This window comes from Scatophagus argus, chromosome 2 (genome assembly GCF_020382885.2).
Source record: "Scatophagus argus isolate fScaArg1 chromosome 2, fScaArg1.pri, whole genome shotgun sequence".
In the NCBI taxonomy this organism is placed as follows: Eukaryota; Metazoa; Chordata; class Actinopteri; family Scatophagidae; genus Scatophagus; species Scatophagus argus.
The window spans coordinates 7,374,438-7,388,655 of record NC_058494.1 but is presented as its reverse complement, the minus strand read 5'-3'; the positions used below and the strand labels follow the sequence as shown (position 1 = coordinate 7,388,655).

The window sequence follows — 14,218 nt, the reverse complement described above, 5'->3', positions numbered from 1 at the left end:
TTGATTCTTCAGGATAATATATTTTTTACAATGTGCTTCAATTTTGTTGTCGCCTAGAGGACGTTGCCAGTAGCGCGGGATGTAACAGACTTTTTATCCGGCGTTTTAACAGCCCTTGCAGTCGCTTCATCAGCAAACAGAAACCGTGTTGTGGTCTACCTCAGGGAGGCAACTCGCCTCTCCTTCGACTGAAACTGTATCATCGCCCGTAAATGGCAAAAACAATTCTCAGCTTGCCAGCGCTCTCAAAGACGCAAAGCTGCCATCTAGGCTAGCAGCAGACTAACGTGCCCACTTTAGCCAGCTAGCTAACCTAAGTTGACTAGTCAAGAACTTTGTTGTCAAGGTATCGTTATCAGCTCTGGATAGCAGCCGTGTTTTTAACCCAGTGGATCTGGTCAAAGTTCCAGTTTAGATGCATTTATCGTTATCTGAATAACTCGGTACAGGAGATAAAGTTGGGGCAAAATGCATTTTGTTGTTGCAAAAGTTGGCTAGCGCTAGCATCTAGCAAGACATGCTAGTGTTTAACGTGACTCACTGGCTGTTAATGAATGTATCGTATTGGAGTATCGGGTGTTGCCTGGCTCGTCCCTTAGCCGAAACGCTGCTGATGACTCGTTTATGACTGGAGAAAAGACATTGTGTCGTCTCCTGTCACGCTTGGGACAAAAAAACGCTCGACTATATCTAACAAGAGTACTTTGATTTCTACGATAATACGTTAGTACCATGGGATCTCTCAAGGCTCTCCAGGAGTGGTGTCGGACACAGTGTGAAAATTACAACGATGTGGAAATAAAGGACATGTCAACGTCCTTTCGGGACGGTTTGGCGTTTTGTGCCATAATACATCGTTACAGACCAGAACTGATGTAAGTAACCTGAAGTTTAACTGTGTGACATTGATACTAACCAAGATAATGTGCATGTACGTATGAGAGAACAGGTTACAATGGTTCAGGTTAACAGTAGCGTCAGGATAAATGGGATTTGGTCAAAACACAATTATATAAGGCTCATGTCAACAAAGATTAGATTTTGTTTTTCTTTTTGAACACATTTTAAGTAGAAAACTACATAATAGCTTTCTAACTTGATATGATGCAGTGATTAGATAACTATTTATGTTTGTCAACAATACATAATGTTTGTGTATGTTTTGTCATAACTCCAAATGCCAGGAGTGAGCGGCCAGTGTGCTGTAATTAACTCAAGCTGACAAGTCATGCCCTGTCTGTAACAACACACCCCTCTTCTGAATTCTACACCCTCACTTACAGTACAGAAACTACCGCAAAAGAGATAGGCAGTGTCCATGTGACTTGATGAGGAGGAAGAATTGAGGAAATGATGACTTGCTATTCTTTTGATAGAGACCAAAAGTGGAAAATATCATACTGCCTTTTTAGCTTACAGTTGACAAGTGAATTTGACAAGCCTTTGCTCTAACACACCACAAGATGATGCATGTTTTATTCAGTGATGATCAGCCTCTCAGTACTTACAGCAGGGGTCATTGTGTGTTTGTTACAAATATGTTTGTAGAATCTGTTTATCAAAATTGGTAAATAGTTTGATTTGAAAAAATCGCCATTACTTTCATTGTGATCTTAAATAGACACAGAATCTCTGACCTTCATATGACACGCATTGGACATGCGCCTCTGTGGAAAAGCACTGGTCCTGTGTAGCATAATGCAGCTCTGTGTAGCTGACTGGGTAGTGCACACTGTTGACAACACCAGCATTTGTGGTTTGATTCCATTTGAAACATGTCAGCAATCCATGTTGTTTTAGGAGGACTGTGTTAAAGCATCCAGTAATGTAATGTCCCTCCTTTGTCCTGGAAGAAAAACTGTGGTGTGATGGAATGATTTTGGACAATAAGCACCTTGCTCATGCTGCTAACCTTGCAGGTGGTCCAGGCATTTGTGAGCAAATTGGACTATGCTTGGATGGTAGTAGAGCAAGCATTCACTGACTGAAACCAGTCACTGAAGTGGAACATATGTGCAAACAAAGCACAGCAGTAAAAGAGTGAGTATGAATCCTAAAAAGCCATCTTTTGAGCTCTGCCTCTACGATTTGTGTCCCAGCGTGCCTTCCCGTGCAGCCCTCTGTAAAGCTGCAGTGGCCCAACCGAACTTGCTCTGATCCAGACAGACAGTCCGTCAGACTAATCTGCAGCTGAGACCTTCGCCTGTCAAACTGGATTTAGCTCTAGTGTTAGGCCAGGCCATTGTAGAGCTGCTCTGCACTCTGCAGGCAATGTATTCTCATCCACGTACATCCCACTGAAGTACAGGAAAGACGTTAGTACAGCAAATGACCTCATCTGGAATTTCAGCCAAGTCTGTCACTCAACCCACTGGAGAGGGACTGGAAATGACTGCAAAAAATCATCATCATGGCCCAGTTAACCAGTGTTCCTGTGACAGTACAGTAAAAGCTGTATTATGATTAAATTGTTTTCAAATATGCAGCTCTAGTTCAAGCTTTATCTTGCAATATAGCAGCCACGTCTTCTGCTTAGTTTTACTTTTTATATTTTTCTATATCCTCCCTGTGTTGAAGTTTGTCTCCATAATTCACTTGTTTTGTCTTACCCTCTCCTCTACTAAATCTACTGATTATGATGTATGCATAGGCTTAATTTGTGATTGTTATGACATCACCCTCCATTACAAACTATTCTGTCAGACAGAATCAGATGTCAGAGATGTACCAGTTCACACAGGTTTTGATCGTGTGGTTCTTGAATGTCAGATAATGTGTACACATGTGTACACACATGCGCATGCACATCTTCAGCAGTCCCAGCAGTCCCTTTCCCAAAATAAACCTCAGAGTGAGACTGTGAGTCACAGTGGATTAGGTTTGCAATTCGGATCACACACTGTGCTTCATCATCCATGGCAGTGTCTGCTGGCGCTGTCTGTTCTTTGAGTGTCAAAAGCTACTCACGGCAGTTTGGGCGTTGCTTTTCTTTCCTGTTTGTTTGTTTGTTTGTTTTTGTAAGTTGCTGGTTGTGTTGGTATATCTGACTTAGTGGACATGTTTTGACACGATCTTGACGTTTGAGTTGCTGCACAGTGTGTTTGTGACCATGGGAACTAGATTAGAGAGAACAGAGCTCACTTTGTGTGGCTCCAACACGGAGCTCATTCACAAGGTTTTGCCTTCTTGAGAGTTCCGCATGGTCTCCACAAGCTCTCACCAGGGTCATGGTGTTTTTTTCCACCATACTGTTATTGTACTACTACGCACTTGTGTCAGCATATGCTTGCTTATGCACACAACCACACTTTTACCCCAGAACACCTCAGACATTTTCCACTTTTATGTTTACTGCGGATGTTTACTGCTGAGAGGTCTGGTTTTAGTTCCCTGCTCCAGGCATTTCAAAGCAGGACCTTGTAATTATGAGCCCATCACTCCTGTTTGATGCAGCCGCTTCTTCCCTTTTGTCCTGGCAGTTTTTCACATCAGGCGTCATTTACGTGTGGTTTAGGACCAATAGTGCTAACTGCTCAGCATTGCTGCCTGTCATGCTGTCAAGCCAATAATAGCTTTTTGATGGTTCATAACATATGTGGAAATAGGTCAGCAAGCTAAACACAGCACTGTCCTGTGTCTGTGAGGCTTTGACAGTTACAGTACTTCTTTATGGTCCTTATATAAAGAGAAGCAGTACTTCTTTATGGTCCTTATATAAAGAGAAGCTATGGTTTGCAGTTGTTGCTGGCTACATAACTGTACACTGATGGCCTGCATTCTCAGCCATATCTTGTTTTGAATTTTAACATATTTTTCTGTGTTGTCATTCCAGAGACTTTGACTCACTATCTAAAGAGAATGTCTACGAAAACAATCGACTGGTGAGTCCATTTTACCTTCAAAGTCAGCCATAAAATTATTAAGTCTTATGATTGCATGCAACCATAATGGGAGTGACTTCAGTGTATTTGACTGCATGTGGGGAAAAGAGCATTCAGGATCATAAGAAAAGTTCCAGAGACAACGAAAAGAGGATTTCAAGTGCAAAAGTGCTGAATTTGCAGCTTATTATAAGTCAAAGGATTGAAACCAGCAAAGAACTTTTAAAATCATATTTCCCCTCGTCGGGTTTTTCCACACTGAGTGGAAGCCAGCAGAACACTGACGGATAAACTGGGAGTCTCCTCATTTTCAGTCTGACCTAAGCTTTGGCAGCTTTTTGCTGCTGTTTACATTCTTTTTATCCAACAGCTTTCAGGGAAGCTAGTTGATGGTAGCACCAGTAAGCTCTTTTTTGGAAGTAAATCTAGTGTTTAACTTAAGGTTGTCACGATACCAGATTATAAATACAATATTCGGTAACTCTTTCAATATCTCTGCAAAAAGAAAAAAAAGCCCTAGGTGCTCAAAATTGGGTTTTTCTTTTTTCTTTTTATAATAACGACCTGCACACAGTGCTGGTACTGATATCTGGTCCTCCTTAGTTTTAGACCAGTTGCGTTCATAATTTACTCTTTTGCTAGAAAGTTTGTATTGCACTTACGGTAACGTAATGAGTTGTCATCAACTTGAGTAATATTACCTTAACTTTTCTCCATTATGTGTGTCTGTGCAGGAATACAGGGCAAGATAGCTATGCTGGTTATTTAGTTTTAACATTTAGTGTCTCTACCAATGCATTTTACCAACATTATAGTGGTACAATATCATCATGAAATACAGAGAGAATTGAGTTATTGAGCTGAATACACCTTGTAGCAGAAATGTTAGAATTTACAGCACTGCATACTGTAGAAAGAGAAAATGAAACATCAATAGTTTCAAAAGACATTTCCAAGCTAAAGCAATATTGGCATTTTCCACAGAGACAGCAGAGTGGCATTTTGATTGATTTGGGTTCAGTTCCACTTTGCCCACGTGCTGCATTCATTGGCTGGATATTTCAACGTTGCGTGACTGCCAGCAACTGTGTCCGTGTTATGTAATCTTAACCGGTCGTATTGGAATTTTTCATTAGACTGATGGTGATCCTCAACGGACAAAACATTATATCATAAGCAAATGATTGAGGGTTTGGCAGCAGGCTGGATTATTCAAGGCATCAAGTATGTGCTGATTGATGAACTTTGCCAAGCTTTTGAGAACATTATTCTGTCAGTTTTCTTTGTGTTTTTCACTGAGGCAAATAACTCAATTTCTGCAAATACTCAGATTAAGGGTTCAGTTTAAGTAAAACATTTTAATCGGCACTCAACTTCCTGAACTAAACATATTTTCACCCTTCATGGCATCGAGCCATGCTCATAGTTTTGGTTTTATCATATCAGGTATGAGTCTCTGTGATTTCTTATGCCAGACCAGAACAATGAAGGTCAAGAGACTTTTGTTTGTGCAGCTCGAAACAGACTAATATTTGATAGCTAACAGCATTTTCCATAAAGTCTGTCCAGGTTTCTCAGGCTGATCCGCTGACCTCACTGTCAACAGTTTCCATTGCTGCCACTTGATACCATAGATATATTCACGCCATAATAGTCCCAAACACCGAGGGAAAACAGACCAAAACGCCACCATCAGTTTAAATAATAATAATAGGGAATAGACGACAAATGATACGTGTCAGATAACCGCCTTTGTAAATAATTGGCAGTAATTATTATAATTTATTATTGGTATGCATGTAAACACACTGCATGCAGTTTACTCATCTACGACGTCTGCCTCCCTTTTCTGTCTTTGCTACATTGTAGGCATTTGAAGTGGCAGAGACACAGCTGGGGATTCCTGCCCTGTTGGACCCAGAAGACATGGTGTCCATGAAAGTGCCTGACCGTCTCAGCATCATCACATACGTCTCCCAGTACTACAACTTCTTCAACAACAAGTCTCAAGGTATGGACAGTAAATTCACTTGGATTTCACTTAAAACAGAAACATAAAAGACATATAATCCTTTAAGATTAATGTTGTTCATGATTTTTGTTTTTTTTTTTACTTGATGATATTGATTTATGGAAAATAAGAATTTTTGTGATCCAGTTATAAGGAGCAACCTGTATAACCTGTGGGTGTGACAGCAGCTTACATAATTACTTTATATCATTGACTGAATGCTTCCTTTTCCACAGCAAACCCCCCTTGCATGAAAAGACACAGTACTGCTGGTCACCACGAGCTAGCTCAGAAAAGACCCCCAACCCCTTTGGAAGACAAAGTGGCTGAGGTGAGAACAAGACTTGGCACCTGGAGAAGGTGTAGAGACAAACAGGAATTACCTTGTGCATGTGTTGATATCATATTGTTTTTTACAAAAGGCCACAAATAATACCTGTAAAAACTGAAAGAACAACATTATTTTTGCACAATTTTCTGCTGAAGCTGCATGTTAACAGCTGTATTTTTTAAAGAAATGTTTAGTTTATAGTGTCTTTTGGATGCTTGGATATGCACACTGAATCCTTCATGTTTTTTTGGTCATATACTGGTTTATTTGAAGCCTTGGATTATTAAAGTATAATACTGCATGTTCTGTTTGGAGGCATTAGGTCATCATATCTGTACAATACAAATCCTATCCTGTCCGTGCAGTACAACAATGTACAATATCCACATAAGTACTCTGTAATTACTACTTCCTTGTGTGGGCTTTGTGTTGCACAGCAGGGAAAAAGCAAAGTGACAGAGGTAGAGTCTGTAAAGACAGCCTCTGTATCCTGTCTCTCTTTTCTTTCGCAACGCCGTCAACTTCTTTCCTCCATCCCCATACTCCTATGTACTGGCATGTTCCTCCTCAACTCTCACCCCACCCCTCCCTCTTCAGATGGAAATCCATGCCACTCCCTCCTCTTCCTGCTCTTCTTCCTCCTCACATCTGATCCCCCTTCCACTCGCAGGTCCTGAGCCTAGGCAGTAGAATGGGGTTAGGGGTGGGTTAGGAGGTGCAAGCCAAACAGTTAGGTCAGTCTTTTCTAACCATCTTGTGTAATATACAAGACTAACAATAGAAACTATCTTAACAGTGTGTGCCAAGTTTTGAAAATGCTGCTGCTAACTCCCTTTTTTACTCAACACAAATAAAAAGCCAAAAAGAAAATCAAATGCCTCAACACAAAATACCAATCTTAAATATCAATCATATCCCCAATATGTGACTCCCTTGGGCACTAACCCAGGCTGTTTGGATTTTGTTACTAATAAAACCTTTTTCATCATGACAGATTTTTTTTTGTATCAATCAAATGTTGTTTTACACTGAAAAAGAAAACCATGTGAATCCATGAACAGTAGATGTAGTTAGCTTAACAGAATGAACGATCCACATCCTGAAATCCTGACTCCGTGTTTGATCTCCCCCCCTCCCCATTACTCTCCATCTTCCCCCCCTTCCCCTGTCTCCTCCCTGTCACCTCCCTGTGAACTACGTCCTGGTCGCTTTCACTAGCTGAGCCAGCCCGTGCAGACAGGTGTAGAAGGGCTTGTGGCAGTCAGGTGCAGCACGCTCAGCAGCACCTGCGCCGCCTGCCAGAAGCACGTCCACCTGGTGCAGAGGTTTCTGGTGGATGGCAAGCTCTACCATCGCAACTGCTTCAGGTAAATACTGCAGCTACGCCTACTATGTCTACCTGTGTCTGCAGTGCAATGAAAACATGTGTTCTTTTGAGTTTGTAAACTCAAATTGTTTTTATAAAAGAAGTCAGAATATAAATGATCCTTTTTCCATTATGACATTAATTACATGGTCAGTATTTCACCAGTTTGTCCTTGTAATGTGAACTAGCCGCAGCATGAAATGCTTGGTTTGCATTGTCAGTGTATGTCATGTCTCTGCATCCGTCACTAACAATGAGAACAACTATATAGAGATCTAACTGCTGACTGTCAATACATTGCATGGCTGTTTCTGAAAAAAATGTCAATGACAATCTCCCTCACTGTCCTCCTGTGTCGTTGTTGTCTCAGGTGCACAGAGTGTCACAGCACTTTGCTTCCTGGATCCTACAGATCAAGAAGCAACTCTGGGGCGTTGGTCTGTACACATCACCTTACAAAGCACATTTCGGCCAATCAGAACGGCAGGCCAGATCTCAGCGAGAGACCAGTGGTAGTTCAGTCCGCAAGAATTGGTCGTAGCCCGGTTCCTCATGTGTCACCTGAGAGAGACCAGGCAGAGACTCCTCCAGTAAGCCAAACAAATGATACCGACATGCCTTCCAATGACCCTGTCTCACTCACTGTAGTTACAGCAAATAAAGCAGACTCTTTGGAAAAAGCAAAAGACATGGATGGCGGTGTAGAGACAGAGGAGACACCACGATCATGTTCTCCTCCCAATCCTTTTGATGAGAGCGATGAAGAGGAAGAGAAGGAGGAAGATATTAAAACACCTGCCATATTAACAGCTAATGGGGACCTCCCTTCTACACCTGTCACTCATCATGAAGGTGCCAGTCGGCCGGTACCAGCACCCCGCAGGGTTTCTGAACCGACTCCGCCTCCTCGCCCTGCCCCTCGAGTTCGGCTACTCCGTACTGCAGACGGTACAGTCGGTGCCTTCTCACTGCAGAATATAGATGATTATAGATGAAAACAGGATCTCTTGATATTCATCCTCACATTTTCCTTAAAATCATAGGTGAAAACCAGAAGCCTCCGACTCCTCCCAAACCTCGAGAAAGATCACAGTCCCCTGGAAGGTAGGTGTTCTCCTGTTCAAAACCTCTTTTTCTGTCCATTGCCACTCTTTCATCTTCCTTAATCATATCATCACAGTCTCTCTCCCTTCACAGCATGTCCTGTACATGTTTTCCCCTTCATGCATCCATTTGACTGTGTTTTGTTGTCTTCCCCTCTGTGACCACCCCCCATCCCTGTCTGTGTATGTCACTGTCTAGCCTATCCAGTGGCACCCATAAACCCAAAGACCCACCTTGGCTCGCCCTGGTCCAGTCAGAATCCAAGAAGAAGAAAGCTCCTGCCCCTCCCCCTGTTGGACTGGCAACACCTCCCAATACAGGTTCTCTGTCCTCTCTCAAAGGGGAGGGCTCCAGACCCAGCACACCCCCTCCACCCTCCAACCCATTTGACGAGGAGGATGATGATGATGATGACGAAAATACAGTGGCAGAGGAACAGGAGGGGAGTGAAGGAAGTGCAATTCCACCCACAGTTGTGGCAAGTCACCCATGGTACAGCATCACTCGGGCAGCAGATGCGACAGGTGCGGACACTCCCCCTAGTGGAGGAAGCTCGTCCCGCTCTGCCAGCCCGGGGAGCACCACGAGGAAGAAGCGACGGGCACCTCGTGCTCCACAGCCGCCCACAGGTACCCAAAATCAGTTCAATCAGCACTGAAGTTTTCGACTTGCGCTGTCATCGTGTTGTATCTAGCTGGTTGTCATTTTATAAAGACTATACATTTCACTCTAGCACTTATTGTGATATCACCTCACCTGCAGGTCTGTAAAGCTGGAACACATACATGCCCATATAAAATTGCCCTTCAGGTGGTTTGGTAACAATTTGTGCACAGAGTTTGCTCTTGCTGTAATTCCCTTCATGTTAATAAAGAGCAGTATTTGGACATTTATGAGAACACAGTTCTCTTACTGGCAGAATTTGAGTAGGCGGGTACTACGAAATAATCTATGAAACTACGAGTTTCAGTGCTGCCTTTCTTGATATGTCTTGTAAAAGTGTTTTGCCATTTTCAAACATATTTTCAATTGATTGAATCAAATGTACGTGGACAAATGAAGGTCAACATGAAGTTTAGCTTAATTTTTGGATCACTAACCTTGGTCTACAGCAAGCCAGATTTTTTTTTTCTTTTTTTTTTTTCCTTTTTTTTTTTTAACTGTACTGGTTTTGCAAAGTGTAATCTTGCCTCTGTATTCTTGAGGCTCTGCATTATGTGCTAACACTCTGAGGTGAGGCACTTGGTGTTTTGACAACTCTACAATTAGTCAGCCACATCCTGTAGAGTGTTTTTGACCCGTTGTGCTGGGTAACAATCTTTTTTTCATCCACTACATTAGTCTTCTTAGGTCAACCAGGTCATTCTTGTCTGGTGAGTCCAGTTGATACTTAAGACATTATTTTGGCTCAGTTTTTTCAGCTCTGTGATAGACATTCAGCTTCAGTGACAGTACCACTTCCTTCCTTGTTTAGAGACAACAACACCACAAATGCAAAAGTCACACCTTGAATCAGCTTATCAGCTTTACTTTCTCTTTTGTACTACACCGGTCCCTTCAAACGTTGACTTACATTTTACAGAGGTAAAGGGCTCCGACTCTTAAACCGGATTCAGACATCTTGAATTTAAAATATAAGTTGAATTGGAGTACAGAGAGTGTGATGTACATAGATGTTAATGATTTTTGTTCTTTTCCCCATCCTCTCTCCACTTCACTCTGTCCCAACTGCTTTGATTCCTTTTTCATTTCTCCTGTCTTTGCTGTTTGTTTTTTACTAAACCTTCTTTCTTATTCAGTTCTTCCTCACTCTCAGCCCTCCTCTTGCTCTCCCTCTCCAGCTCTTAGCACAGACAGTCTGTCTTCTGGCTCAGACCACAGCTCCTCCCAGCCCTCATTGGGTGGTGCTGCCAGCAGCGACCAGCAACACACCTTCACCAAAAGTGTCTCAGAGCCTTCCATCTGTTCACCATGCGACTCTGCGACCTCTCCTTCCTCCTCCGAGCATCTGGTTCACCCCTCCCAAAGCCCCTACCCTTCTCCAATGCCATCAAATGCCACCTCAGCTCCAGCCACTCCACAGACCAGTCGCAACTTAGAGACCAAAGGAGCCGGAGCCCCTCCACCACGACCGCCAACAACTCCCAGCCCATTGGCCTCAGGAGCCATCCAGTCACACAATAAGGTAATAGGCCCACCCTCAAATAAAGAAATATAAAACAATATATCTTGCACATCATATTCCAGCTGCATACTCATTCTTATTTTAGCGCATCTGTAAGGAGAACCCATTCAACAGGAAAGCCTCTCCCTCCCCTGCTAAATCCAAAACCAGACCACCAAAAGGGCCTCGTCCTGCCAGGCCCCCTGCCCCCGGGCACGGCTTCCCTCTGATCAAACGCAAGGTACAAAACCTAAAGGAAATGTACATTTTACATTTCAGCACTGAAAAAAATGCATAAAACGGATATTTCCATTTCTACGTCAAACACATATGGAAGTATTCAAATGATCCAAACATCCATCCAGGTTCAGTCAGACCAGTACATCCCGGTAGAGGACATCCACGGGGAAATGAGTCAGCTGGAAAAGGAGCTGGATGAGCTGGAGCAGAGGGGAGTGGAGCTGGAGAAGAAGTTGAGAGACAACCCTAATGGTAACACATTATATGAACTGTAATGCATCACGAAAGTGTAGAAAAAATTATCACAAAAAAACAGAGGAGAAAAAGCAATATGACTTTACCTGAGAGAACAATACAGCAACACCACAACAGAAACATGATAAATATGTCTTTACGTTCTTCTTTTGTGTTTTCAGATGAGGATGAGGAGCACCTGTTGGTGGAGTGGTTCACTCTCATCCATGAGAAACACCTTTTAGTACGACGAGAAGCTGAGCTAGTCTACACGTAAGTAAAACATTAGACTCGGTGCCAGTCAGGCCTGGACAGTGTCCAGAGAATCAGGTCTGCTCATTGTCCAGAGTCTCCTGCTCACTCATGTGGGCACACAACATCGTTTGGATATTTGCATTCACACACACAGCTCTTGTGGATGATGTCTGGAAATTTTCACCCTAACAATGCAGGTGTGAAAGGGGCTTTAATGTGAGTTGTGCTCAGTAATAGCAGGCTTATTCAGACTTATGAGTCAAGTTTCTGCATTTCAAGATTTTTTTATTCATTTATTTGTTTATTTTTTTTTACCAGAGTCTGGGGCCAAACAGTCAAACATGACCAGTCATTTACAGAAGATGAGATGTTATAGGCAGCCTTCCTTTATTGAGGCTCATTATGGTTTTACATAAACACATTATGTACAGCAGTAAATTGGAGGTTATCAGTGTGTAATTACTGTGTGAATGTTCCTCACTGCAGAGCGAAGCAGCAGAACCTGGAAGAGAGGCAAGCTGACGTGGAGTATGAGCTGAGGTGTCTTCTCAACAAACCAGGTGTGTTTGGCTTTACCACATTCACAAAGCTTAAAGAGTCAAATTCATTGTCTGTGTGTAACGCCTGACTCAGGTTACACAGCACATTACTGCAACCAAAAACACAAATTATATCATCAAAGAACCAGTGCTTTTTTAAAATCTTTTTATCCATAACCAAACAATATACATGGGTCCAGTTCAACACTGATCAACAGATGACTCTCTCACTCTCAGAGAAAGACTGGACGGAGGAGGACAAGAGTCGGGAGCAGGAGTTAATGGCTGAGCTTGTTACTATCATTGATCAGCGCAACCAAATTGTGAACAGCATGGACCAGGACAGACAGAGGTAATCAGTGACTGGCAGTGAACTGTGTGTGTGATCTGTAAACTGAGACAGTTATTGACCAGCGATACTTTGCAACAAACAAAAATCTAACAGTCACTCTGTCACAGGGAAGAGGAGGAGGATGAACTTATTGGTGCCATGCTGAAGAAAAAAGGTAGGATGAATTTAATTTTAGCAGGTTAAAGATTCTTTAGGGTGTTCAGGAAGCAAAATATTGAAGTCACATCTCTCGCCTTTGTGAATTTTAATGTAATTTTCATTGGTTTCATCCTCAGACTTCCACAAGGATCAAGAGGGTGAGCAGCATCAGAAGAAAAAAGGAGCAAAGTTCAAACCCATAAAAGTGCTCAAGAGGCTGAGCCATAAAGGTGAACCAGGCAAGAGTCCCCGCAAGGAGAAAACGCCATAGAAAGGACAGATTCTCCTCCAAGAGGATTTAGACAATTTTAACCAGACTAAGGAAAATGAAAACAGGATGTGAGGAAAGAAGTGCATCAGGTCAAGGAGATGACAAAGTCTTCTTTGACCGTGCCATTAATGGTCCCTGCTCACATTTTACTTCTCTGACTATTTTGAGTTGTGTTTTAAAGTGTAAAAACCCAACCGCTTTAAGAGCTGACATGTGAACTCTCTGACCTTTCAAACTAGTGAGGAGTAGTGTAGGTTTCTAAATTATCGCATTGATTTGTTGTATGTTCCTTTGTTGTCCTTGCATTGCACAGAGACTCTGTAGGCTTTCATCAAGGCTCAACAAAGCTGTGTTTAGTCAGTTCATTTTGAATGAAGCTTTTGGATGCCAACTGATTCCTGATAGCTATGAGTTTTTAACATGTTTTCACTCTGCTCCAGACTTACACTCCTTGGATACCCGTCTTCTCTGTGTTTTGATTCCAAAGTTCAGTAGATTGATACCTGAGATGGTTTCAGGATGTGTTTGGTTTGACCCTGTGGTACTAGTGAAAGGAATTTTTTTTTTTTTTTTTTTTTTTTTAGATGAACTCTGCTTTAAATTTTGCAACATCTATCCTCGAAACAATCAGTCAACAATGGATTCCCAAGCTCTTTTAGCTGCTATGTTATGACAGTTTGTGGTTTCCTTGTTTTTAATTTCTTGTGAGAGAGTGATAGTTTGTTGTCATTTGTGTAAATGCATATCATCACAGACATTTAGGATGAACATAGATACTGTAAGGGTGTAAATGTGAGGTCTGGAGGAGAGTGTTATATAAATTTCTGATTGAAATTCTGTTAGAAAATGTATTGTGTTATCAAAGGTCCTACATGCAATAATGTATATTACAAAAGACAGTCACTCAGTATTCTATTAACTGTAGCAAAATACCAGTTTTAAACAGTTTTAACCATTGGGAAACTCTGAATATGCAATCATTAATTTATATTTTACTATGCCTTTGTGTATGTTTCCATTTTTTGCCTTAAAACATGTTAATATTGTTTGTATGAGTGCCATAGTGGATGAGTCTCATGTGTTTGAGCTAATATAAATGTCAGTATGTTTACTCATTTTGTTCCCATAGATTGTTCACCTGTTCACCATTTTAAATGGTTATCTTTGTTGTGTGTGTTTCTGTTCTGTGCCTGTCCTCCTGTCCAGCTGAAACCAAGGGCTTCTGTAGAGTCACATTTTGGTTAGCTATTACATTGTCCTGAAACAGCAGCAGGATTATGAAATATACTGACATTGGAAGGTAGAGGAATAAAATAACTTATTGCAAGTAGC

The 14,218-nt window shown here is 41.9% G+C and overlaps 1 protein-coding gene across 2 annotated transcripts; it reads left to right on the top strand.

The window, feature by feature from the left end:
- The first annotated feature begins 732 nt into the window (after positions 1 to 732).
- On the top strand, positions 733 to 14,216 carry micall1a (MICAL-like 1a). Of its 2 annotated transcripts, none has more exons than XM_046404571.1 (16): positions 733 to 875; positions 3,833 to 3,881; positions 5,751 to 5,892; positions 6,129 to 6,223; positions 7,442 to 7,590; positions 7,960 to 8,537; positions 8,633 to 8,693; positions 8,892 to 9,322; positions 10,535 to 10,878; positions 10,964 to 11,098; positions 11,223 to 11,349; positions 11,514 to 11,604; positions 12,073 to 12,146; positions 12,363 to 12,477; positions 12,585 to 12,631; positions 12,753 to 14,216. In XM_046404571.1, the coding sequence occupies exons 1-16, from the start codon at positions 733 to 735 to the stop codon at positions 12,884 to 12,886; spliced, it is 2,715 nt and encodes a 904-aa protein (XP_046260527.1). In that variant the 3' UTR covers positions 12,887 to 14,216. The 2 variants fall into 2 exon arrangements, with proteins under 2 accessions (XP_046260527.1, XP_046260517.1); XM_046404561.1 differs by having other exon boundaries at positions 10,493 to 10,878.
- Positions 14,217 to 14,218: the final 2 nt, after the last annotated feature.

Bases quoted from the DNA above. Each gene is read 5' to 3' on its own strand.
- micall1a (XM_046404561.1), top strand. From the start codon at position 733: ATGGGATCTCTCAAGGCTCTCCAGGAGTGGTGTCGGACACAGTGTGAA. The intron at 8,694-8,891 runs GTAGGTGTTCTC...GTCACTGTCTAG, and splicing joins AGATCACAGTCCCCTGGAAG to CCTATCCAGTGGCACCCATA. The intron at 11,099-11,222 runs GTACAAAACCTA...ACATCCATCCAG, and splicing joins TCCCTCTGATCAAACGCAAG to GTTCAGTCAGACCAGTACAT.